Below are 27,778 nucleotides of genomic sequence, written 5' to 3'. Positions count from 1 at the left end.
GGGCCCTCCTGGCTTGGAGTGAATGTCATTTGTAACAGTTTCTCTTTGGAGCAGCAAACCTGAGGGTCTTCCCCTCCCAGCTTGATTTTTTTTTTGTTCGTTTTAAGTATGAGGTGGCATTAGAACCCAGGTCCAGTGTCCATCTGACTCTAAAGTCAGTGCTTTTTCCCTCTGTACCGCAGGTGATGGCCTCCACCTCATTCATTTGCTGTGAAGGAGGGCAGGGTCCAAAGGTTTCTGGTAGGACTGCGTCACGTGATAAAAATCACTTAATGGTATGAGGTCAGATTAAATACCGGTGGAAACCGAAGCTCCCACAACCCCAAAGTCCGCCAGAAGGGGGCGTCCTCCGGCCGCGCCAGGCCGTCCAGCACATGCGCAATGCCTAGATTCAGATGCCACCTCCTCCTACTTCCAACCCCGGAAACCCGCCCTCCCTACCCGCCTCCCGCAACAATCTCTCAAGTTCTTCCAGCTGAGCCTGTACACAGCTGCCGCAAAATGCCACAATCCCAGAAAGCACCGCGCGCCTCAGCATTTCCGGCCCACTCTCTTCCCTTCCTCTCTGTCCGTTCAGTTTAGCAGGCAGCCGAGAACGTAACGATGGCCGAGTTGGACATTGGAAAGCACTGCCAGGTGGAGCACTGCCGGCAGAAAGGTGATCCGGGAGGGTTTTAGGAAGCAGCGGACGCCGCCTCTTGGAGACCCAAAGGAGCTGGAAAGGAAGAAAAGGGAAGGGGTCAGAGAGCTAGGAAGGCCGAGCATAGTGGACGGGGCAGGGCCTACGGAAAGGGTGGGGCTTGGCTGGAGGGGAGGGGCTACTCTTCCTTGTGGGCGGGGCGGGGGGGGCCTAAGGTAAGGGGAATACGCTGCCTTATGGGCGGAGCCGGAGGAGCGGGGCTACGCTGCCTTGTGAGCGGGACTGGAGGGAGGGGCTACACTGCCTTATGGGCGGGGCTGGAGTGAAGGGGATGCGCCCCCTGGTTCTGAGCCTTTGGATGCCTGTGGAGATCGTGCTCCCCAGCTAGTGCTAGAAGACTAAGGGCTTGGAAGAAGCCTGCAGGTTTCTTGCAGCCGTGTCACTTCAAACTGCCCTTGTCCTTACCAGTAGGCCTTTCTCCGTGTAAGCTGACTGCAACAGTGGCCGGCAAGTTGTAACGCTTAAGTAGCAGTTTGAGATTGGATAAGTCAGTTCCCCCCATCTCTGGGCTTCAGTTTCCACATCTGTAGTTAAAGGTTGTACAGGCGAGGGTTCCTTAACCCTTTTGTGTCATGGACCCCTTTGGCAGCCTGGTGAAGCCTATGGACTTCCCAGAATCATGATTTAAGTGCATAGAACAAAATACATAAGATTACAAAGGAAACCAATTATATTGAAATACTTCTATCAAAATATACATATTTGAAAAATCTAAATACCTTAGGTTAAGAACCTTGGGCTAGATGATCTCTCGGGTCTTCTAAGTCAACATTCTTTGTGTCTGTGCATGGGACCTGCTGGGCATTTGTAGAGAGTTAGTAATTGGAAGTAGTAGGGTTAACTATGAGACCGTCGGTCACTAGCACGTGATGAGCAATTTGAATAACAGATACTCACATTTTTGTAGTATATTTACCTATTTTAATATCTAGTGTTTCTGTAGTTACTGATTTAAGGTTTTAAAAAGCACTTTTAAAATGTAATTTCAGTTTTTCCTCACAGTAACCCTGGGAAGTAGGTACTATTATCCCCATTTTACAGGAGAGGAAATTAAGGCAGACAAGGTTAAATAACATGTCCAGGGTTACATAGCTTTATCCATTTAAATTACTGTAGCTCAAGCAGCTTTTGGTCTAGAAGAGATAGTGACCTAAATATATTATATATTAAAATTTCGTCATCACCACACTGCCTGCTGAAGGATAGATTTTCTTGTTAAGGGAAGATTCATAACTGACTCATGCTGAATTCTTCACACTGTATTATAATGAAGAGGTCTAAGTGAAGTGATTTAATGAAAAGTTTTGTCCCAGGAATTAGACCTTGTATTGTTCTCAGATGATGAAGATGAGATCTTCTTGATCTCATCAAAAGGAGCATCAAAGTTACAAAAAGCTATATGATATTTTTGCCAGCACAATCCTGCTTGATCACGTTTATCAAGAACTAGGAGCCAGGTTTTTTCCCCCCATTTGTAGGCATTTCTATATCTTATTTCATAAATTAATCTAAAATCTAATCTATAGGTTAATCTAAAATTAACATTGTTTTTGAGTGTACCTTTTCCTGTCTTTCCTAGGAGATTCTTCAAAGAATCACAGGATATTAAAAGTGGAAGGGATTTTATAGATCATGTGACCTCACCCCCTCATTTTCCAGGTGAGGAATCTGAAGCCCGGAGAAGTTAAATTCCTAAGGTACAGCTAGTAGTGGAGAGCTGGGACTGTAATTCCAGATCTTTAGAATTTACTGCTCTTTCCACTGTAGCATAGGACCTTTATACATTTCTCCCTATTTGACATAATGATAACTATTAGCAGACAACTACAGGCAGCAATAACATTTAAATCCAGTCTACTTCTGCTCCCATTCCCATTTTACATAAAAGAACTATTTCAACTAAGTGAGCTTTGATTTTGTTGTTCTGTTTATGAGGCAGTTCTTTGAAGTAGATCAGTTTGGCTGGGGATATGTGAATATTGATTTCTGTTTGACCAAGTAATTTTTTTTTGACCAAGTAATCCTTACTATCTTTTTAATCAGCTACACTATAGGATAAGGTCCTTTTTTTGTGATTTTTAAAGAAATTTTGCACTTACATACAAAATGAGAAAAAAAAATTTGCCATGTACACAACAGACCATAAGAGAGGATTCAAAATAAAACAAATTTCCATTTTAAAGAAAACCTATGTAATAAGTACTACACATTGTTTTAAAATCTGCCCAGCTTTTCTTTGCTTCCTTGTTGGTTTTCTTTTGTTCTCTGCTGTGCATTTCTGCTTTATTTTTTTCCCCTCCCTTTTCCCTCCACCCTAAAGAAGGCTACAAATAACCATAGATAGATAGATACATACATACAAAGATAGGTAGGTAGAAAGAGATATCTATAAACATAGACATATAGGCACATATAAACTCATACACATATATATGAAACTGTACTATGCTTATTTCCTCTTACCATCTGTTTCTCTGAAGGTAGATAGCTTCTTCCTTCGTTAGTCCAAGTGTTTCCATGTTTTCTAAATCAACCAGCTTATCATTTCCTACACCACAGCAATATTCCTTTCTGGATTCAAACATCATCTGCATTCATAGGATCTTTGAGGTTAATTTAGGTATTTATAATAGTCAAAATGACTTCGTTGCTCAAAGTTGTTTTTAAAATAATACTGCTGCAATGTTATTGTATACAGTGTTATGTTCATTATGCTCATTTTGATATTCATTATTTTGTCTCTGTCCCTCCACGCTTTTCTAAAATCGTTGAGCTCATCATTTCTTTTTTTTTCAAATGCTTTATTAACTTCTGATTTACATCATTCATTTCCGCCAGATTTTGAGTTACAAATTTTCTCCCCATTTTTCCCCTACCCACTGCCCCAAAATAGCAGTCCCACAGGATATCCCCTCCTCCAATCTGCTCTCTCCCATACCCCTTTCGACTTTTCCAGTGGATCTCTATGCCCCAGTACCTGTATATCTTATTTCACAATTACATGTAAAATAGTATTATTATAGTATGTATATGTGTGTGTAAATGTATATATTTGAATATTTGATTTTAAAACTTTGAATTCCAGATTCATTCCCTTCCTCCCTTGTCACCCACCCTTACTGGGAAGTTAAGCAGTTCAGTATAGGTTGTACATGTGTGGCTAATGCAAAACAATAACATAGTAGATATATTACAAAAGACTGACTATATTTCCCTCCCTCCTATCCCAGCTCCCATTTGTTCTATTCTCTACTTTGATCCCATCCCTTTTCAAAAGTGGGTGCTTCCAATTTCCCTCCCCCCAGCCTGCCCTCCCTTCCATCATCCCCCTTCTCATCCCCTTCCCCCCCTACTCTCCTGGAGGGTGAGATACCCTATTTACTGTGTATTTCATTCCCTCCTCAAGCCAAATTCAATGGGAATAAAGTTGACCCATTCCCTTTTGCCTTCCTAGTCTTCCCCTCCATTGTAACCATTTTCCCTTGCCTCTCTTCTATATGAGATAGTTTACCCCACTCTGTCTCTCTCCATCTCCTCTCATTATATTCCTCTCTCACCTCTTAATTTCACCTTTTAAGTATCATCCCTTCCTATTAAATTGGTCCTGTGCCCTCTATCTATGTATACCTGTAAACATATATACACACATTCACATATGTATTCATATGCCCATATACCTTCATATATAGACATACATATTTCTAATCCCTTCAACTACTGAGAAAAGTTTTGTAAGTTACAATTATTGTTTTTCCATGTAGGAATGTTAATAGTTCAACTTTGATAAGTTCTTTATGATTTCTTTTCCCTGTTTACCTTCTCATGCTTCTCTTGCTTCTTGTATCTGAATGTCAAATTTTCTATTCAACTGTTTTTTTTTTTCAGCAAGAATGCTTGAAAGTCCTCTATTCCACTGAATGACCATATTTTCCCCTGAAACATGATACTCAGTTTTGCTGGGTAGGTGATTCTTGGTTTTAATCCCAGCTCCTTTGACCTCCGGAATATCATATTCCAAGCCCTTCGATCCCTCAGTGTAGACGCTGCCAGATCCTGGGTTTTCCTGATTATGTTTCCACAATATTTCAAATTGTTTCTTCCTGGCTGCTTGTAATATTCTCTCCTCAATCTGGGAATTCTGGAACCTGGCTATAATATTCTTAGGAGTTTTCTTTTGGGGATCTTTTTCAGGAGGTGATCAATGGATTCTTTCAACCTCTATTTTGCCCTCTGGTTCTAAAACATCAGGGCAGTTTTCTTTGAGAACTTCCTGGAGGGTGATTTCTAGGTTCTTACTTTGGTCATGGCTTTCAGGTAGTCCAATAATTTTTAAATTATCTCTCCTGGATCTATTTTCTAGGTCAGTGGTTTTTCCCATGAGATAATTTCACATTGCCTTCTATTCTTTCATTTGTTTGGATCTGTTTAACAGCATCTTGAGTTCTCATAAAGTCATTAGCTTCCATTTGCTCCAGTCTAATTCTGAAGCAATGCTTTTCCTCATTGAGCTTTTGAGATTCTTTTTCAATCTGGCAAATTTGGCTTTTTAAGGCATTCTTTTCCTCATTGCCTTTTGAGCCTCTTTTGCCATTTGAGTTAGTCTGTTTTTTAAGGTGGTATTTTCCTCAGTCAGGCTGTTGACTCTCATTTCGTAATTTTCCTGCATTGTTCTCATTTTTCTTCCCAATTTTTCCTCCACTTCTCTTATCTGCTTCTTAAGGTCCTCTATGGCCTGTAACCAGCTCGTATTTTCCTTTGAAGCTTTTGGTGCAGGAGTACTGACTTCACTGTCTTCCTCCTGTTCCATGCTTTGTTCCTTTTTGTCCCCAAAATAGGAGTCTCATGTTGGAATCTTCTGTCTGCTTTGTTTCCTTTGCCTGGTCATGTCGCCCCCCAGTCACTTGACCCCTGGGCTTTTTGCCACAATAGGTCTCTGCCACCAGACAGGGGAGCTTTCATCCTAAACGCTGGGGTTTTCTCAGCTGCCAGAGGTATTAGATGGGTGCCCTCTCTGAGGTCTCCACATGCTCTGGCAAGCTGGACACACACCCCAGGACCTCCACCCTAGACCTCAATCCAGATCCAAGCAGGTTAAAGCAAGAGTGATTACCCCTCAGACTAGTGCTTGGTTCCCCTACACTCTGCAGGCCAGGAGCTGAAGCTGCCACATGGCGCTGGCTGGCTGTGCCAGCATCTCAGTGGCTTCTTGCCCCTGGAGCAAAAGCCACGCACTCCCACTTACTGGGTCCCAAAGTCCAGACTGCACTGACCTCTCACTTTGTCCTTTGCATCTATGTGTTGATAAATCTGTAAAGGGCCACAGCTGCTCCTGATCTGGAGTCTCTCTGGCTGGCGACTGATCAGGCCCGCCCTGGGGCTAAAGCCTTGGCATGGGGCTGGGCTGGGCTCCCAGAGCACTGCGCTGGATTCCTGCCAGCCTTCCGGGCTGTCGTCAGAGGGAGGTTAGCTTCTCTGTGTCATTTTGTGGGTTCTGCAGCTCCAAAGTTTGTTTAGAGTCCCCTTTTTACATGGATTGGGGAAGGTGGAAGCCGGAGCTGCGGGGAGGTCCTACTTCTACTCCGCCCTCTTGACTGCACCCCAAGCTCATCATTTCTTATGGCATGAAATTATACCACACTTTTTTTAGCCATTCCCCAGTTGACAGAATCCTCACAATTTCCAGTTCTTTGCCACCACAAACAACTGCTATAAATATTTTTGAGCATGTAGATTCTTTTCCATTTTCCCTGATGCTCTTGGGAAAGAGACCTGATAGTGGTATGGCTGGGTCAGAGGACTTAGGCAGTTTAATAATTGTTTGAGCAAATTTCTCTCCAAAATGGTTGAATCAGCTCACAGATCCAGCAACAATGAATTAAGGTCCCAATTTTTCCATATCCCCTCCAACATTTGTCTCTTTCCTCTTCTGTCATTTTAGCTAGACTGATACCATGTTTCCCCGATAATAAGACACTGTCTTATTAATTTTTTTGGACAGAAAAACACCAAAGGGCTTATTTTCAGGGGAGGGCTTATTTTAATGAACATTGACAGCAATTTTAATAAACAGGTAAATGTGAACAAAAAAATGTACCTTTACTCAATAAGCAAATCACTGGGGAAGAACAGGATGACGCGCTCACTGCTGCAGCTCTGATTGGATGCAGCTTGGAGCGCGGCGTGCGTTTCCCGGGGGGGTTGGGGGGGGATGGTGCATACAGAGGGTACCGTAATGTAGCGTGTAGCGCAGGGGATCACCTTCACTACAGTAGCAATCTCAATAGGGCTTATTTTCAGGAGGGGCTTATTTTAGAGGAATCTTACACAGTAAGGGGAGGGCTTATTATCGGGGAAACACGGTAGGTATAGTATGATATCTCAAAGTTGTTTTAATTTGCATTTCTCTAATCAATAATGATTTTGAGCATGTTTTCATATGACCAAAAGTTTTGATTTTTTTCATTGGAAAATTGCCTGTTCATATCCTTTGACCATTTATCACTTGGGGAATGACTCACCTTTTCATAGATTTGACAAAGTTATTTATATATTTGAGATATGAGACCTGTATCTGAGGAACTGTGTACAAATATTTTTTCCTCAGTTTTCTGCTTTCCTTCGGATCTTGGCTACATTGGTCTGTGCCCAATTTCTGCCATACTTCTCTTCAGCTTTCCCAATAATTTTTATCCAATAATGAATTCTTATCCCAAAAGCTTAAGTCTTTACACCTGTCAAACACTGGGTAACTATATCCATTTGCTGCTGCAGATTGTATATCTACAATGTTCTACCGATTTACCTTTCTATTTCTTAGTCACTACCAGATAGTTTTGATAATTACTCCCTTATACTATAATTTTAGATCTGGTACTGCTAAACCTTCTTCCTTTATATTTTTCCCATTAGTTCCTTTGATATTCTTGACCTTTTGATCTTTCAAATGAATTTTGTTATTTTTTTCTAGCTCCATAAAATAATTTTTTTGTAATTTAATTAGGATGGCATCAAAATTAATAGATTAATTTTGGTTAAATTGTAATTTTTACTATATTGGCCCTGCCTGCCTGAATGAAGTTGTAAATTGTAGCTTATTCCACCTCCCAAATGAAGTACAGCAGTACATTCCTTTTGTGAATATATCTGGAGTTATTTGTGCATGCTCCTAATTAAATATGAGGCACAGGAAAGGTATTTAAAGGAATTACATTTTGTAGACAGGGAAACATGTCATTAATTGTCTATTGCATAATCTTGGAATGGACATTTACTATGTATGGGATTACACAACTTCACCTCATCAGTTCATGAAGTAGTTCTCAAGTATCAAGAAAACATGTAATATCTGTCTAAGATATTTGTCCAAGAATCAACTCTATAAACTGCCCACCCAACTACAAATCAATATCTGATAATAGGCCGAGAAGCATGACTGCTTTTTGGAGCTGTCATTCCCCTTACTAGGAGCTGAAGTAGGAATCAAAGTTTCCATTGTTTCACTTGTTAAGAGTGGTTATCCCAGCCTCTGCCCTATTGAGGGACAGGATCTGAAGGCCTTCTTGCTCAGAACTCACTGTCCTGAAACCACCAACATCACCCAACAGTTATACCAACTAACTTTAGCTGCCACAGCAGTATCACAGCCTTCTGTTGCCACTTTTAACTCAGGCAGGTGTGAGCCTTTATTGACTCTGAGGTTCTTATCCTTTACCTGCTTCTCTTTGGAGTCTCCATCACTTGCTTGCTGAGAAGGTGAGGCTTCTTCACTGGGCGTGATGAACTGTATTTGGAGGCTTATTTGACCGATAACCTACTGCTTGGTTTACAGTCTGATCCTGCCCTCACGAGGCAAGCCAGGGGTATCTCTTGTCCTCATGCCAGGTCCATGGTCACTATTGTTCCTTCCTTACTCTTTAAGGAGAGAAAGATGGATATCAGCCTCGAACATGGATTTCATGGATATGGAAACCCCAGGCAACTGGTACTACCCTGTCCTACAACTAGTAAATAGTTGTTTCTTCCTTGTCCATTGACCCTTGTGATTCAGTCACCATTGACCAAGACAAGCCCTACTCTTCCCTGCCACTCCATTCTTTCATCTCCAGATCTACCTTTAATGTTCTTCACTCTCCTTACATTGTGCCCTTTGAAACATCTATCAATTGCAATATTTCCTTCCTCCTAACTTCTTTTCACATACTTTACATCTACTTAACTCATAGAAAACTGGCTCCCTCTAGAAGACACTGCATTTCTGACCTTTCCTTTCCAGTGCTGAATATATGTATTTTTTTCCTTTTCTCCCCACACTGAGCCAGAAATAGACATTCTCCCTGTTCCTCACTGCCATTTCTAGACTTTCCCTACTGTCATCACTTAGCAGAATTCCATTTGAGATTTATTCCATCTCTCAGACGTACTATCAATTTCATTGTTGCAGTCATCTTCAAATTTTTCTTGTTTTTTTATGCTATATCTTTTCATTTTAATTTTTATTATAATTTTGCAATTTTGATCTTTGCTTCAGCATATTGATGCTATTTCTCTACCTGATAACTCATTCAGAAATTACCATCAAGCTTAGAAACTAGTTCCCTAACAAAATATCCATTTTTCTTTTTGTGATGTTATTTGGTGCCTATTCCTTTCATGAAAGTATTCATGAAATAAGTCAGTAAACATTTATTAAACATCTGTTATGTGGTAGGCACTGTACTAGGTGTTAGGGATACAGAGAAAGGAAAAAAGTCCATACATTCAAAAAGCTCACAGTCTCATGGGGGAGACAATATGAAAATAACTTATGTCCAAACATGACATATAGGATGATTTGAAGATCATTTCAGGGGAAAGGCCCTAAGGATATGGAGGACTGGAAAAGATTTCTTGCAGAAAATAGGTCTTTAGCTGAGATTTCTAAAAAGCCAGGAGAAGGAGATGAGGGAGAGACTTCCCAGTAGTCTCTAAGCTCTTGACCTCTTGTTTCTTAGTTTTGTGCTACTTAATAAAATATGTTTGATATTTTCTGTAATTTTGCCAAGAATAGAAGTTAAGAATCCTAACCTATAACTTGCAGACTCCATTCTCATCACTTTTTCTCTTCTTTTCTAGTCTTGCAAAGGTTACTGTTTTGTTTCAGTCCAAAGGCCATTCTCTTGGCAGAGAAAAAAAAAAGAAAAAAATATGAGTCGAGGAGTTCATCCTTGTCTCTACTGTGCTAATCATCTCAACCTACACAGCAGCAGTTCTAGCCCTTTCTAGTTCTTTTTTCCCTAATGTAGCTCAGAACAAAACAAAAAAGCTTTTTATTATCCATGGCGATTCTCCTCAAGTACCACTCATTGAGCTTACCTGCCTCATTCTCTTACTCATTGAGCTTACCTGCCTCATTCTCTTACCTGCCCTTGCTTTAACCTTTTCAGATTTTTCCCTGTACATCTTACTTGATCATCACAGTATCTCCATGAAGTAGTAAGAGACCCATAATTACTATTTCCATTTGATAATTGAGGCATATAGTATTTTACTGAATATCAGGAAATAAAACTTAGAACATCTGACTTCTCATTCATCCTTCTTAGCACAAAAGATGATTAATTCCTAATAGTTCCAATTCCATTATCCTCCTCTCACAGTTTCATATGATTGTGCTGTATGTAGCATGGTATACCTGTAATGGAATAGCACTTTTAAAAAAATTTTCTTAAGAAAATAAAATAAAATAAAATCACAATCTGAGAAGTATGTATCTTTTCTTTTAATTTTAGATTTTCTTCCATTTGTGTGTGATGGCTGTTCCGGAATATTCTGGTAAGGCATATTTGCAGTATTATATATAAAATGGAGGATTAGTGGAAGGTCTCTACCTGGTTATTTCTTATGGAGAAAATGGAGACCATTCTTGTGGTATATACACTAGTTATGGCTATTAGCCATACCCATGGCTATTTTTTAATATTTATTATAGTTATATTATGGTATTTATATAGTTGCATAATATTACATATTATATAGTTATTATAGTATTCATTGGAATAAAACTTATTTATGGATGTGTACCACACATTAGAATTTCTTGAGCTCCACTCATGAGGTTGAAACACCAGTTAAATAATGTGTGAATTGCCGTCACACAGAGTGTCAGTGATAATTATTAGTCCTCGGGCTATCTAATCTTTCAAGTGGTATCAAGAACATATTTTTAGAGTACAAAGCAAAACTTGAGAATTGACTGAATATTTTGGAAAATATATTCCAGTTAAGTTGTCACATTATATAGCATTTAACAATACTGAATAAGACCTTGAAAGAACTTGGTCTTCAGGATATTCAGAAAGGATTATTAGAAGGCAAAAAACAATTTGGTAGACTGTTTCCTGATGAAATTTCCCTAATCTGAGATTGGCATCAGTGTAAAAATAGCATACCTTGGTTAATGCTTTAGTAACTAGTGAGTTTGATATTTATCTATTAGTGCTCTTTGAAAAATGACTGGATTTAGAAACTTTCTAATATCTTTGAACCATTCTTTTTTTTTTCTTTTTGGAGGGAGGAGGACAGGGCAATTGGAGTTAAGTGACTTCCCCAGGGTCACACGGCTAGTAAGTGTTAAGAGTCTGAGGCTGGATTTGAACTCAGGTCCTCCTGAATCCAGGACCGGCGCTCTATTCACTGTACCACCTAGCTGCCCCTCTTTGAACCATTTTAACTGTTGAGTGGTATGAATGTTCTTTTACCCCCTTCAATTTTCTGTCTGTGATTATATTCTAGATTTTTGGATCAAAGTATTAAAATGTAAAAGCAGAATATGTGCTAGTGGCACCAATGCAGGAGGATATTTACAAAGTTCAGACTCCCAAAGTAGAATATCATAAGGCATACAAATGAAAAGTGATATTCAATGGTCAGTTTTTGCTGTTAATATTAAGAAGAGAAGCATGGTGCTGATTTTGAAGCCTGGAGCATCTCAATTCAAATCCTGCCTCTGACATATACTGGCTTTGTGATCCTGACCAAGCCACTTAACCTCTTAGTGCTCTTGATAATGCTAAACGACTAGAAGTTGCAGAGAAGGTACTGGCCTACTCTATCAGCAATGCCATATTCACAGTGCCTGCGGAAATTACAGATATGCTGATGTAGTTATCAATCACGAAATATATCAGGCTTTTTTATGGGCAATAAAGCTGGAACATTTATTATAATACCAAAAGACTGAGTCCCAAAACGAGAAAGTCAAAGCCATCAGAGTAGTTACGAAATTGGCACAGGTAGATAAAGTAGAAAGCACCCACATTCTCAAGCCCTTAAAACAGAACAGTCTACCTCTGGCAAAGGTCTTCCTCTCCCCACTCACAGCAACCACCCAGCGTCCAGGAAGCGTGCTCCCAGCAGCTCCGGCCCCTGGCAATCCTCAGCAGGAGTCCTTAGCAGAAATTCTGGCTGGCTCAGAAAGGGGATCGCGCTTCTGCTGCCGCTGCTTCTGCTGCCGCCGTCACCGCCACTGCTATCCACCGCAGGAATTCTAGCTTGGCGTCTGCTTCCTCTTGCTCCACCCCTTCCTGCTACGTCACCAAGTCCAATGGGGCATGGAAGATCTTTAAATCCCATAACCCTTACATTCGGCCCCAAGATCTTTCATGTCCCTTACTTAGCAAAAATACATTAGGAATAACTGGTGTCAACAAAATTTCACAATATAACAAGGATAGCACACAATAAACACAGAAAACCATATTTTAGGGTGGGGCTTAAGCACAGGCTCCCCATCATTCCCCCCACCCCGAACAAATGGGGCCCCAAAATCTTGTGGTAAGGGGTGAAGGTCTCTTCTTCCACGGCTACTTGCTGCTGAAATCGGGTGTAGAGCTGTCCCTGTCCCAAGGGGTCCCATTTGAGAGGTCAGTTCTTAATATGCTTGATGCCAGGTCCAAGCGTGACACATCACAGTTGCAGACAGGGGGTGACATCTAGCTTAAGCTATCAGGCATCTACAGGTGGAGGGTACCAAGCCTGCGGAAACAAATCTAGCAAACAAGGTGAACAGACAAAAAATCAAGAAGCAAAGAGACAATAACCAGACTATTGTAGCCTCACTCACAGTAGAATAAATGAGTTAAGGGTACAATTTTGTAATCATCTTCTCCAGAAAAACAATAGTTACAGTGTTATCCCTCCCATGTGCTATAATCTCTGCAGCCTTTGGAACATCATCTGGCTTCCGTTTTACCCATACTTTAGTTCCTGATTTTATTCTATCAGTAGGACCAAATCCTTCAGTTCCTCTGACAGTTATTTTGGAAGGAGGGTCAGTTTTTACAAGTGGTATTGTTTTACAAGGAATGATAATCACTTGAACTATCCTATCATTTTTATGAATTTGTATGGGCCCTTCACCTAAATTATGGAATGTTACAACAATTTCTCCTTGATAATTAGAATCTATTACTCCAGCCAATACATGTATTCCTTGAGCTGCTAATCCTGATTTGGGTAAAATCTGTCCAAAGTGATTTTTAGGGATTCTTATGCATATCCCAGTGGAGATTTTTCTTATTTCTTTTCTGTCCAACCAAAAGTCCTCTAAATCTAAATCATACTGCACCGAACCAGGTGTTCCTAGGTACGGTGCTGGGACATCTGGCCTCAAGGTCCAATACTCAATATTTGGGATCTTATGTGTTTGTTGTTTTCTAATTTGCAGATTTGGGGTCATCATTCTTGCTAGAGGTGTACTTCCTCCCAATGGTCTATTATTCAAATTACATAAAGCCATGAAAAAATTATCCTTGCAATGTTGATATTAATTATTGGAACTTAACTTCCTCAACTGTTCTTTCAGTAATCCATTCTTTCAATTAACCCAGATGCTTCTGGATAATATGGAATATGATATATCCATTCTATATTGTTTAGTATACAATACTTCTTCATTTCATAGCCTTTGAAATGTGACCCATTGTCACTTTGAATCTGCATTGGGGTTCCATAATATAGACTTATGAGATCTAGAGTTTTACAAGTGTTTTTCTGGGTTGCATTCTTATAAGGACAAGCCACTAGCACACCTGAATAGGTGTAACACAAGTACATATAAATCTGCATCCTTTATCCAGTGGTAGTGTACCAATATAATCTATTTGCCAGATTTGGGCTGGGACTTTTCCTCTTGCTATCTCTCCAGTTACTACCCGAGGCAAAGTTCGCTCCTTTTCCAGTTGATGTATATGACATTCTTCTGCTATCTGTTTTAACAGTGAATGAGAGATACTAATACCTTGATCTTGTGCCCACTTCTGTGTGGCCTGGACCCCCAAATGGCCTGCTGTTTGGTGGACCCATTTTGCTAATACCAGATCATCAGTTGTTGTCAAAGAAGGGACAATATGTTCAGTAGGCAATCTTTGCCAGTCGATCAGCATGAGCATTGTATTCACATTCTGGTGTGGTGAGGGCCACATGAGCATCTACATGAAAAACTGACAAGTCAGTGACCAAAGACATGTTCCAGATATCCTCCCATAATTCTTTGCCCCAGATTTGTTTGCCATGAATTTCCCAATTTTCATTTTTCCACGTGGGCATCCATGTAGCTAACCCATTAGCTACCGCCCATGAATCAGTGAATATATGATACTGTCCTCCTTGTTCTATTTTGGTGGCTTGATATACTGCCATAAGTTCAGCATATTGGCTACTTGCACCTATCCCAGTACTTTCCAAAGTCCTTCTAGCACATGGGTTATAGGCCACTGCTTTCCAATGTCTTTTGGCCCAAATATTTTGCTGTCCCATCAGTAAACCATGCGTTTCTCTTTTGTTCCTCAGTTAATACATCATATCCCTCATTCCATTTTACAGTGGACTGTACCAACTGTTGCTTTGGCTCAGGGGGTGTGTCATTCCTCTCAATTTCTATGTTTGCTACAGATTCATGTAGAGCAGAGACTCTGCTTTTGCCTGTTTTCGCTCTATTTTGAATATACCACTTCCATTTGATTGTACTAGCCTCTTGGGCATGTCCAATTCTGTGAGAAGCTGGGGTACTCATTACCCAGGTCATAATTGGGATTCCAGGTCTTAATATCACTTCATGGACCAGAGTGAGTTGTTCAGTCTCCACCAAAGCCCAATATGCAGCTAACAACTGCTTTTCAAAAGGTGTATACTGGACTCCAGATGAAGGGAGTTTCCTACACCAAAATCCAAAAGGTACATTTCGGCTTTGTTGTTTTTGCCATAAGCTCCAGTTTGCATAATCATCTTGTACAGTCACTTGCAATTCCACTGGACCATTTTGCATGGGCCACAAATCTAGGGCCAATTGTATGGCAGCCTTGGCTTCTTCAAAAGCTTTACTCTGCTCAAGTCCCCAATCGAATTCATATTTCTTCTGTGTGACTATATAAAGGTTTTAAAATCTGTCCCAAATGTGGAATGTGGTGCCTCCAGTATCCAAACAATCCTATGAACTTTTGGGCCTCCTTCTTATTGGTAGGGGTAGGAAAATCCTGAATCTTTTGTCGGGCTTGAGGAAGAATCTCCCTTAGCCCCTTGTTCCATTGTATACCCAAAAACTTCACATTCTGAGCTGGTCCTTGAACCTTTGCAGGGTTAATTTCCCACCCTTTACTTTTCATATGCTCAATTAGAAGGGTCAAACTCCTTTCCACTACTTTCGCATCTTTTCCCTGTATCATGATATCATCAATGTAGTGGGTAAGCTGTACACCAGGTAGCTTTAATTCATCCAACTGTTCAGCCACAATCCTGTGACAAATAGTGGGGCTATGTATGTACCCTTGTGGCAAGCGGGTGAAAGTATATTGTCTACCCTGCCAAGTGAAAGCGAATTGGTCCCATTGTTTAGGGTCTATTGGGATGGTGAAGAAGGCATTTGCCAAGTCAATAACTGCATACCAAGTCCCATCATATTTCTGGATCCTTTCTGTTAAGGTGATGGTATCTGGAACAGCAGCATACAAAGAAGGAGTCACCTTATTCAACTGTCTACAATCCACAGTCATTCTCCATGTCCCATCTGATTTTCTTACTGGCCAGACAGGATTATTCCATCTTGTGGTTGTAGGGACTAACACTCCTGCTTCAACATATTCCTTTATAGTAGTGGTAATTTCATCTTGACCACCTGGTACACAATACTGTTTTAAAGTAATTAATTCAGAAGGTTCAGGTAAAATGATTGGGTCCATTTTTATTTTTCCCACCAAAACTGTATTAATTCCTATCTTCCTTACAGCAAATTGGTATCTCCCTTCAGGTAACTTCAGTCATGCCTCTCAATACATCAATTCCAATGATGTATTCAGGAATGGGTACAACAACCACAGTATATTCTTTCTTAGGTAACTGCCCAATTTTCATTGTTATTTTAACTTGTCTGGCTGATATTTCAGCCCCTCCTAGACCTGTGATGGTAATAGGAGTTCCATGTTTAAACTTATCAGGGTTTCCATAGATAAGTATGGCCTCAGCCCCAGTATCAAGCAGTGTCCTAGTCACAGTAGTTGATCCATTCTTCCAATATATTGTTAAACCAATATGGGGTCTGCAATCTCTTCTGCATATTTCTTTTATCTGAGCTGGGGCTTGGCCTATCTCCTATTCTCCCTGAAGGTGGGGCAAACTTGGATACAAAGATTCAGATTCAGGAGTACCTGCAGGGGTGGTTCCTGCTTCCCTATTCATTCTAATGCTAAGTACCTTTTCTTGGTACAGCTTATGCAGCTCTTTAGTTGGAATACTATCTATTCTTCTAAAGTCCACCCCTGCTCTTAATAGAGCAGTAAACAGTTCCCTTCTTGTGGGTCTATTTTGTCTCTGAATCCTCTGGCTGTTTACTCTTCTCTCGAGGAAATTTGTCTTTTTTCCATTCCCCTAGATCACTTAATTGTGAAATCTTATCCAGCACCTCTGAAAGAGGGTGCCCTATTTCTCCAATTAATAGAGTCAGAATTAGGTGCTTATATGCAGGAGGAGCCGTCTTCACTATGATATTTCTATGAGGAACTCCTAGGGGGGTATCATAATATGGATTTGCATCTCCAATCACGATAGCAGTTTTCATTACCTCCTCCTTTAGCTTTCTCATACAGTCTCTAAGTGAGTACCAGGGTCTATCTGCCCTAGTCCACATAGAGTCAGTAGGATATTGCTTTTTGCATCCCTCTGCAGCTAAAGCTAACAGATTAGTTTTGTTGTTACCTCCTTGCATATAGTGATCCCTAAAAGCTTGGTGTACAAAAGGATTCTGACTGATACTTATGAATTTTAAGCAGTCCTCACTGTCCAGTGTTATTCCTCCAGCGCCTTCATCAGTGATTCTTACTATCCAAGACACTAAAGACTCCCCCATTCTTTGGGTGAATCTACTCAATATATCAGTGATCTCCTGTTGAGTGAAATCCTCAATTATCTCCCTGGACTCTGTTTTGCCCTGGTGGTTCTCCTGTCTTCTTCTTTGTATGGGGAGAGCTTCTACATTAGAAGACTCCTCATCTAATCTTGCTCCATTCTCCTCACACACATTCTCCTGGAAGCTGTCAGGGCAACTCTGCCCAGCCTGTACAAAAGCTGCATGCACATTCCTTCTGCTAGTTTTTTGCTTCCTTTTAGCTATATGAACAGTAGCTTGTTCCTGGACCACGTGAGTCCCTCTAGTTTGCTCTTCTGAATGCTGTGACACAGAAGAATCCTCAGGCAAACCAGCTGACTCCCTAGCCATCCGTGCTCTTTCCTCCAGCAGCTTATCCCTACTTTTACACATAAGGTGATAACTTGTTAGCAGGACCCAGCCTCTCCTGCACACTCCTGCCAGTTCTTTGCCTGGTTCTATGGGTATTCCTTGCAAACATCTTTCCAAATCTCCAGGTTCTCCCTCTTTTAGCCTTGGTTCCCAGTTTTCACAGGGCCCTGTGCTTTTGGCCCATTCTCTGGCTAGAGAGGAGTAAGGCAAATCCTCCCATCCTGGAATAGCCATTTCTCCCTCTAAAGCCCCACTGCTTCCAAATAGAGGCCCGACATTTTGTGATCCCATCCTGTTGCCAAATATATCAGCAATGCAATATTCACAATGCCTGCGTAAATTACAGATATGCTGATGTAGTTATCAATCACGAAATATATCAGGCTTTCTATATGGGTGATAAAGCTGGAACATTTATTAAAATATCAAAAGACTGAGTCCCAAAACCAGAAAGTCAAAGACATCAGAGTAGTTATGAAATTGGCACAGGTAGATAGAGTAGAAAGCACCCACATTCTCAAGCCTTTAAAACAGAACACACTACTTCAGGCAAAGGTCCTCCTCTCCCCACTCACAGCAACCACCCAGCGTCCAGGAAGTATGCTCCCAGCAGCTCTGGCCTCTGGCAGTCTTCAGCAGGAGTCCTTAGCAGAAATTCTGGCTGGCTCAGAAAGGGGTTCGCGCTTCTGCTGCTGCTGCTTCTGCTGCCGCTGTCGCCACTACTAGCCATCGCTAGCCACCGCAGGAACTCTAGCTTGGCTTCCGCTTCCTCTTGCTCCACCCCTTCCTGCTACGTCAGCAAGTCCAATGGGGCATGAAGATCTTTAAATCCCATAACCCTTACACCTGCGTTGGGCAGAGGGTGTTCTGTTTTCTAGTTAAATCATAGGTCTAGTCCCTAGCCCTATTATTAAGATAGAATAGTTCTCAATTTAAAAAAATATATAGACAGATTGGGAGATTTGGACCTCTAGTCAACTGACATTTAATTATATTATAGAGAATATATTTCATATTCTATAAATTATACAGCATGGATCATATAATCATTATAGCCCCAGGGGCCCAAATCAGATTAAAAAATAATTGAGAAATATTTAACAAAATAAATAAAAGTACAACATAAATAATGTTTGTTGGTGGTTTTCTAAGTCATTATACAGCTGTAGGGATCTGTTTCTATTTGATTCTGACACTACTGTACATGATGAAAGTATAGAATAAATGCAAAATATCTAAAAATTATATTGCATTAAATGGTTAAAATTTTGTTATATTTTCTGATTTTGTTTTTTGTTTTTTTGGCTTAAGTCTTGAGCACAGAAGCAGGGAGTCTCATGACTGTTCTGAGGTATGAATAAGCATGTTTACTATTTTCCCATAATTGATTTTAAAACATTCTTTTGCATTTCTATTAAAGTATGATTATCACTGTCTTTCTCTTTTATTAAGAGGCTGAGTAATAGGAATTAGGAATTGTAGTTTCTTTTTTTTTTTCTAACACCGGATAAAATTTGGCTGGATAAAGAAATATGTGAAAAACTGATTTTCTCTCCCCTTTATATTTTTTTCCCACTGAGGTTCATTTGAAGAAAAGTTAATCTTTTATATGTTGGCATGTACAGTTTATTTTGTGACCATACTTCTTATGCATGTACAAATTAAAGAGTCCAACCTTGAAGTTGGAAAGAACCTTAGATATCATCTAGTGAAACCCATCATTGTCAGATGAGGAAACAGGCTTAGCGAGATGACTTGATTTAACCAAAGTCACATAGTAGCATAGTTGATCAGAACCCAGGTCACCAGACTTTCTTCAAGACTTTTTACACTGTGCCATGCTGCATGTCTACTTAAAGATTTGGGCCCTATGTTCACCTTTGATGAGGTCCACAATAAAGCTAATGGCTCTTCATTGACCCAGATCTATACAGATTTGTTTTTACTGGACCCCAATAATTGGATAGTGTGAAAAATTGCAAGTAAGTAAATTTTTAGAAACTGATTTAATCTCTGTATAGCAGAGTATGAAAACAGATAAACAATAAGAAATAAAGTTTTTGATCTGGAGATTCTGTGTGTATACAGTGCTCCATGAGTACAGATTTAAGAAACATCCAGATACTTGATTGAGTTTTTCACTGTACAATCTATCTCTCAACAAATATTTATTGAGGTCTTCTATATACAAAACAGCAAGCTAGATGTTCTAGGCAGTACCAAAAAGTCTAAAGTTTTAGTTCTTACTTGAAAGAAGTTTATAGTCTACTGGAGAAGAAAAGACAAGTTCTTTTTCGTAAGAGGAAATAGCAACACTGTAGGGAGATTCTTTCAGGCACACAGGAGAAAAAACAGAACAGGATGTCCAGAACAAGGTGACAGACTTAGTACATACTATATACATACCCAAAAAAACTTGAGAAGATAAAACACTTGGGGGTGGCTAGGTGGCACAGTGAATAGAGCACCAGCCCTGGAGTCAGGAGGACCTGAGTTCAAATTTGGCCTCAGACACAACACAAAAAGTAGCCTTGTGACCTTGGGCAAGTCACTTAACCCCAATTGCCCTCCAAAAAAAAGACAAAACACTTTCATAAATGCTAATTGAATGGTATAGTCAGCAAAAACCTATATGAATAAGTGTTTTTCTTTGAATGTGTAGCATTATTTAGACAATGAAGGTGCAACAATATGTGCATATTATGCAAATACAGACTTTCTTCATTTCTACTAATAAAGGAAAGGTCAAAATTTGACCCTAAACTTTTAGTTTAGGGGTAGAGGTGGCTAGGTGGCACAGTGAATAGAGCACCGGCCCTGGAGTCAAGAAGACCTGAGTTCAATTCGGCCTCAGACACTTAACACAAAACTAGCTGTGTGACCTTGGGCAAGTCACTTAACCCCAATTGCCCTACCTTCCCCCCTCCAAAAAGCAAAAAGAAAAATCTTAAAAAAATTAAAAATAAAAGTTTAGGGGTAGCTCTTTCTATGGAATATAAGCGTTAGCTCATTGCAGTCATGAAATTTTCATAGGAATGATATTCATTTAGGATTTAAAAAATGTTAAAGAATAAAGATAAAACATAATTTTCATTAAATACATTTACAGTATTCACTGTGGGAAGAATACAATTTGTATGTTTCCTAAGCAGCTTATAAATCAGTCCGTGTTGATGTTTTCCCTCACACCGTTTAATATCTATAATTGTAGACTCTGTGAATCCAATTATTAAGTAATGAAGGCAGAACATATATTGGTAGAACCACCATAGGAGGAGGTTAAGAAGTCTAGAGCCCTGGGGCTACTAGGCAGTAGTGAATAGAGCACAGAAAGTGAATAGAGTCAGGAGGACCTGAGTTCAAATCCGGTCTGAGACACTTAACACTTAATAGCCACGTGGCCTTGGGCAAGTCATTTAACCCCAATTGCCCTGCATTCCCCCCTCCAACAAGCCAAAAAACAAAATCTAAAAAAAAGAAGAAGTCTAGAGCCTAAGGTGGAAGCATTGAGATGGAAAAAGGCTCTTTGGTTACCCATTTTTTCAGCCAGTGTTTCCCTAAATTCATTTTAGAGACTTGACCAATGCCTAGCTTTGAGCAGGGGTGGGGGGGTGCTTCTTGTGTCCTCTTACCCCTTGTATTTCTATGAAGGGATAACCTAATAGATGGGATGTTGTATGAAGTTCATTATACAAGGTAGTAGTGTTTTATAGTGGTCTTTAATTTTTTAATATTTCATATAATTATGTAATTTTTAAAAAAGTAGACACTGGGTTTAATCTGGGTGGAGGAGAACAAACCAATACAGCTAATCTCTTATTTGGTGTCCATGTTTTTGAGATTGATGGGATGTTACCTGACCATAGTCTTTGAATCCCTTGGGAGTATCTCCTAATGAGTGAGTATATCACAAAACAAAAGAGAAGGTAATATAAAATTGAGCTGAATATATCGTTATTAGCTTCATTATTGTATATGTACATATACAATAGTTGGTTATTGTACACTTTAGTCTTTGTTAAGAAAACTTGAAAAAGTTTAATGTACCAAGCTAGTTAGTCATTCATTACAAAAACATGTATGGAGTGTCAGAAACATTCTCCTGGTTGCTTCAGTTTAGTAGAAGTTTGTTAAGCATCTGTTTATTAAATCTAAAAAGATATGGCATCTACCCTCCAAGAACTAAAATTTGAAATGTGAAATAAACATACAAATGTGATACTGACAAAAAGATGACATTTATGAAAATAATAAAGCCATTGCTCTACTAAAGCAGTATTAAAATTATTTCTTCAAAATAGATTTATATAAAATCTAATTTCCTATAATTGTGAATTACAAGGACATTTTTCCCTCTCTGTATTCCTAGGTGAACGTAAAAAGTGAGAGATTGAAGACTGATGGCCATTCATCTTACCCATGTTCGTACAAGGACTGCAGTGGAAGAGAGCTTGTGCCAGTGTTATGTCCCTTCTGTGAGAAGAATTTTTGCCTGAGGTGATGATTGGACCATTCAAAGATTGTAGGTATTTTTTAGATTCTGTGCAAGTTTGTGAACCAACCAATGTCTACTCTTTCTGTTCTCTGTAGACACCGGCACCAGTCAGACCACGAATGTGAGAAACTGGAAGTTTCTCAGACTCGGATGGCTGCCACACAGCAGCTTGTTAAAGATATCATAGGTAAGGTCTAAAGTTGGTTATGCCTGTTTCTTTTACTTTGCACATTCTGCTAGTTCTAAAGCTCTTTCCTGCTTCATGAACCTGCTTACAGTCAAAAAACCTTTGTTAAGCATTGGCAGAAAAGCAGAAATACAGTTCATACTGTCATGTAGCTGACATTCTAGTGTGGAAGACGGCATGAAAATAACTTAGGTATGAACAAGATAGACATTGTAAGTGGAAGATGATTTCAGGAGTAGAGGGCCTGGGGAAAGCCTGCTGCTGAAGGTGAAATTTGAGCTAAGTCTTGAACAAAGGAAGCAGAGGTGAGGAGGGAGAGAATTCTAGGCACAGGGGAAGCCAGTGAAAGTGCACTGAGTTGGGAAATGAAGTGTCTTGTTTAAGAAACAGCAAGGAAACTGGGGGAGGGGAGAAGGAGGAAGTAGGAAGGGGTAGATTGTGAAAGGCTTTACAGAGGAGTTTGTTACCTGATCCTGGAGGTACTGGGGAGCCACTAGAGTTTACTGAATAGGTGATGCACACCTATGCTTCATGAAGACAGCTTTGGCATCTGAATGGAGGGTGAACTAGAGTGGAGAGAGACTAGAGGCAGGAAGACCAACCAGCCTGTTATTGCAGTAATCCAGATGTGAAGAGATAAGAGTTTACCCCAAAGTGACGGCTGTGTCATAGAAGAGAAGGGAGTATATATGAGAGATTTGGATCAGATGCCACCTTCTGCCTGAGCCCTTTTCTGGTCATCCCAGTTGCTAATGCCTTTCCTCTGAGGTTACCTTGTATATTTTTTATATATGCCTATATATGTGCATGACTCCAGCTGTAATGGGGAAGCTTTCTTAACTCCCTGTTAAGCTGTCTTCTTTGTATCTCCATCATCTAGTAAAATGCCTAGTACTTAGTGGATTGCTTAATTAAATGCTTGTTGATTTATAGGTGGTTCCTAGAAGTGGGACTTGATTGATTCAAAATTATATGGAATTGTCCTTTTCATTTTATCCTTCATGACTGACCTACTCAGTTTGGTTGAAATTTCAAAGTTATAGAATTTGAGAGTTGGAGGAATCTCAGTGTTTTAGATGGTTGCTAAAGTTCCTTTCAGCTCTCAAGTCATGTTACATGGGGCTTGAGATGGTACTGTGGAAAGAGACTGGATTTAGGATCAGAAAACCAGGCTTCGAATCCCAACTCTGCCCCTTAGGTCCTGTGTCACCTTGGATAAGCCATTTAGTCTCCAGGAGCCTCATTTCTTCATCTCTAAAATGAGAGGGTTAGACTAGATGACTTGTGAGGTTCCTCTCAGTTCTAAACATGTAATCCTGTCATCTATAGTTTGGGATGCCATACTGAAGACCATACAACCCTCACTAGCCAGATGCCTTGCAGAATCCACTGCTCAGAAATGGAAGTAGATGATGATCATGATCATGATAGATAGCATTTACATTGTGCTTTTTGGTTTGCAGAGCACATTACAAATATTACTTCATTTTATCCTCACAATAATCCTGGGAGGTGAGTGCTGTTATTATATCCATGTTACAGGTGAGGAAACTGAGGCACAGTGAGGTTAAGTGACTGACTCAGGGTCACACAGCTAGTAAGTGTCTGAGGCCATATTTGAACTCAGGTCTTCCTGACTCCGGGTCTGGCACTTTATATACTGCAAAGACATAGTATATATTTTCTTTGTTTATTAAGTAAAGTATGTTATTTTCTTATTATACTACCCAGTTTGCTAAAAATGGGTCATACTCTTTAAAAAGGTATTATGGACTACATTTGCGGATGATTCTTAGTGTTTTAATTTATTGTTAAGCACTTGTAATGAAACTAGAAAGTGTAGCCTATGATAATTTCACCAGGTGCTAATTTTCTAAATTTTCAGATTCTAAGAAAGGAACAACGAGCAAAGGTCGAAGAGGTGCAAAGAACAATGAAACTGCAGCAAAAGTTGCACTAATGAAATTAAAAATGCATGCTGATGGAGATAAATCTTTGCCACAGGTTGGGCTTAAGTGTTTTTAAAATGTGTGTGTGCCATGTGACCTTGGGCAAGTCACTTAACCCCAACTGCCCTCCAATAAAGCAAAAAAAAAAAAAATGTGTGTAACTCCATTATAGCAAATCTTATAATCTTATTAAACTTCAAAGTTGTGTGTGCGTGCATGAGTACTCAAGCATGGTGTAGACAATGAAGGGGGAAGGTGTCCATATTTAACTACAATGGAATTTTATTTTTTCTGTTTAAACTAAATGGTGCTATTTCCTAGAACTTGAACTTTTTTGTCAAATGGATTTTTGTTATAGCAGTAATTAATTTTATTTATAGACATTTCTTTAATGTAAAGTTGTTTGGGGTATTTTTTACTAGCAATATGATTAGAAATCATGAGACCTGGGTTCTGTTTGTAATACCTACTGCAAATGAGGAAGCAAGCCTGGGTGTATAGGTGGCCTGGGAGTCAAGAGTTTGAATCTGAGTTTTGCTCTTAAATTTTTCTGCATTTGAGCAAATCATGAAACTTCTTGAGACTTCAGTTGCCTCACTAAAAAAAAGTGGGGCCTGTATTTTGACTTCTAAGGTTCTTTTCACCGCTAATATTCTGTGGCTTTCTGTTTTCTTTTAGGGGTGTAGGTACATTAAAGTGAGCCCTACTTATCCTCTGATATCCTTTATTGAATCAAAGACGAGTTATTACATAAATTATTATTCATTCAATGAAATGAAAGTTATTGGCTTACATTTTCTTTTTTGCTTTTGCTGGGGAAGGAGAGATGTCACCTTTTTTTTCTGAATGACTTTAATAAGTCATTAAAAGTCTAGAGGAAGGGCACCTTGACTCCCATTATTTCTCTGCTGAACACTTGATAATCACTAACAAAAACCCCTGATAGGTTAATTATCACCTTCCCTTTATCGTTTGTATTGGTGTTCACCTAATTGTTATACTGTCTCTTTTTTCCCCCCTCGGCTCCAAACTACTATTGCCTCTTATTGAAAAAGTCGCATTCTCTTGGCTGGGGAAATGTATAATGTGTATTTTTTTTTAACTTTATTTTTGCAGACAGAAAGAATTTACTTTCAGGTGTTCTTACCTAAGGGGAGCAAGGAGAAAAGCAAGCCCATGTTCTTTTGCTGTAAATGGAGTATTGGCAAGGTGGTGGATTTTGCGGCTTCATTAGCCAACCTTAAAAATGAGAACAACAAAGCAACGGCCAAGGTACTGTGAACTAAGTTGTAGTAATTGTCATGTGAAAATTGGTAGATTACTTTCTTCAAAGTATAGTTACTAATTGTAGTCCTTTTGTCTCTTACAGAAATTAAGATTGTGTAACATTGCAACAGGAGAAGCCTTACCTTCAGATCACTCTTTGGACACATGGATTTCTAAGGAAGATTGCCCTTTATATAATGGTGGAAATATTATCTTAGAATATCTTAATAACGAAGAACAATTTTTGGAAAATGCTGATTCTTACTTAAAGTAGCCATTCAAGGACAACCCACAATCATTAGGAAAACAATACTTTTTGAAATTGATTTATTAAATATTAACACTGTACTCTTCAAAGAAAGGTGCTTTTAAGCTTAGTTCCACTGCAACAATGATACATTGTTTGATGAGTTTTTATATAAAAAGTTTTTATAATTATGCTGAAAATGATTAAAGTAAGTTTGGGCTGAAAACTAGTTATCAACAAATTCAAGTTTTAAGCATCACTGTATACATAAACACAGAGAAAGCACATAGGTCACATTCTGTGATAGATACTAGTAGTTCTTTGTTTAAAACTTCATCACAAGAAGTGGTCATAAAAGAATAGACATGGGAACAATAATAATGACTTTTAGAGTTTGCAAAGTGCTTTGTAATATATTACCTCATTTGAGCCTTATAATAGCCCTGTTGGGTCAGGCTGGGGATGGTAGGAGTGCTGAATATGGGAATTGAGGAAAATGTTCCTGTACAAAATCATCACTAAATATTAAAGTTCATTGTGCCTGAAACTGAATGACAATAGTCTTGAGGGAGGGAAGGGGATTGTGGAATAAGGTTAAAGGATGGGAAGAGAGGAGGTAGGAATTCCAATTTAATATTCCAAAAGGAGAGGGGGCAGAAGGGAAAGGTATAGATAAAGAGAACCTTGAATGTTTAAATCTGTGCTAAGACAGAGGGGTTTCAGAAGAAGTTTGTGGCAAGAGCTTAATAGTTTTTATTAAATTCTATGTAAAAATATTGATTTAAAAAAAATCTGCTTTTACATGCATGTTCCTAGATAGGCCTAGCTGTTTAAAAAAGCTAGGCATTTAGTCAAAAGAGCACTGGTATTTACGAAAATGTGTCCACTTCAACACTTGAGTACTTGCTATCTCTGCAACCTTGGATAAATTATTCAATCATCTGAGACTCATTTTTCTCGTCTATAAAATGGGGTTGCCCTCTGCTCCATGCCATTTTAAGGGTCCAGTGATAGAGTGGAAAGGGTTTTTTTTTGTTTTTATTTTTAACACAGAATGTTGCATAAACTGAGGCTTCATGGCATAGGGGAAGGTGAGCCAGGCTTGGATTCAGGAAGCTCAGATACCCACTACCAAGACATGTGGTCTTAGAGGATTATTTACTTCTTGTAGTTCTTTAATAATTTTTAGAATGAGGAGATTGAACCAAATAATCCCTTAACCCTGCTTCCAGGTCTAGAGCACTTTAAAGGCAACATTACAACTATCTATGGCAGCTTCAGTAAAATGCCCCAGGTGGATATGAGGTCATCTTGTTGGGAAAGAGGAAGATTAATCATTGTATTTCCCAAACTTTGCAACCAAGTCATCCTGAAGGATTTAATGAGATCTGAATGTTCAGGGACAAAGGACACACACAGGATCTCAAAGGGACCTCAGTTTATCTTATCCAATCCATACTTGAATAGAAATCCTTTCTACAATATCAGTTTAATTCAACAAACATTTATTAAGCCCTTACTTTGTGCCAAGAACAGTGCTTAGTCCTAGGGCAACAAATACAAAAAAACAAAACCCAAAACTGTTCCAGTCCTCTCAACGATCTTGGAAGGCAGGATTTTTTTGAAAATCAAATACGGGGGCAGCTAGGTGGCACAGTGAATAGAGCACTGGCCCTGGAGTCAGGAGAACCTGAGTTCAAATGTGTCCTCAGACACTTGACATTTAAGTAGCTGTGTGACCTTCAGCAAGTCAACCCCAATTGCCTTGCCTTCCCCCAAATAAAATACAGCATCAGAGGATTTTTACAATGGTTAGTGACTCAGCTTTGATGCTCACCTCTTCCTTGGCACCTTTCAGTTGCTTCTCCCTTCTGACTATAGGGCAGAGCGGTGAAGACCCAAGATTTCCCTTTATAAAAGGCTCAGACTTTTCCAAGTAGCATCATGTTCTATCAGCTGCTCTATTTGGTTTCAACTCTATGAACATCATCTCCTGGCACCTGCTACCTGCTTGTGGACCCCTTCCTCTCCCTTTTGAGCTTTTTGTGTGTTCTCTTCCCCCATTAGATTGTAAATTCCTCTAGTTCAGAGACTCTCTTATTTGTATGTTCAGCACTTGGGACAGTGCTTGGCACATATAGCAGTCACTTAACGTATATTAATTATTGA

The 27,778-nt window shown here is 39.5% G+C and overlaps 1 protein-coding gene across 1 annotated transcript; it reads left to right on the top strand.

Moving 5' to 3' along the window:
- Positions 1-439: 439 nt before the first annotated feature.
- ZFAND1 (zinc finger AN1-type containing 1) lies at positions 440-26,156 on the top strand. The gene is made up of 8 exons (XM_069100194.1): positions 440-658; positions 10,468-10,510; positions 18,777-18,816; positions 21,835-21,962; positions 22,056-22,147; positions 24,033-24,151; positions 25,213-25,368; positions 25,466-26,156. Exons 1-8 carry the CDS (start codon positions 604-606, stop codon positions 25,634-25,636), a joined length of 804 nt encoding a protein of 267 aa, XP_068956295.1. The 5' UTR covers positions 440-603; the 3' UTR covers positions 25,637-26,156.
- The last annotated feature ends 1,622 nt before the right edge of the window (positions 26,157-27,778 follow it).

The sequence above is a fragment of the Petaurus breviceps genome, unplaced genomic scaffold (assembly GCF_028583685.1).
Source record: "Petaurus breviceps papuanus isolate PSGF00001 unplaced genomic scaffold, PetGlider_PUasm1.0 38, whole genome shotgun sequence".
NCBI lineage: Eukaryota > Metazoa > Chordata > Mammalia > Diprotodontia > Petauridae > Petaurus > Petaurus breviceps.
The sequence above is the reverse complement of the archived record's forward strand: the minus strand, read 5'-3'. Positions and strand labels throughout refer to the sequence as shown.

Excerpts from the sequence above, each read along its gene's own strand:
- ZFAND1 (XM_069100194.1), top strand. The coding sequence starts at position 604 with ATGGCCGAGTTGGACATTGGAAAGCACTGCCAGGTGGAGCACTGCCGG. Across the intron at positions 22,148-24,032 it reads GCTTGTTAAAGATATCATAG|ATTCTAAGAAAGGAACAACG; the intron begins GTAAGGTCTAAA and ends CTAAATTTTCAG. Across the intron at positions 24,152-25,212 it reads GAGATAAATCTTTGCCACAG|ACAGAAAGAATTTACTTTCA; the intron begins GTTGGGCTTAAG and ends TTATTTTTGCAG.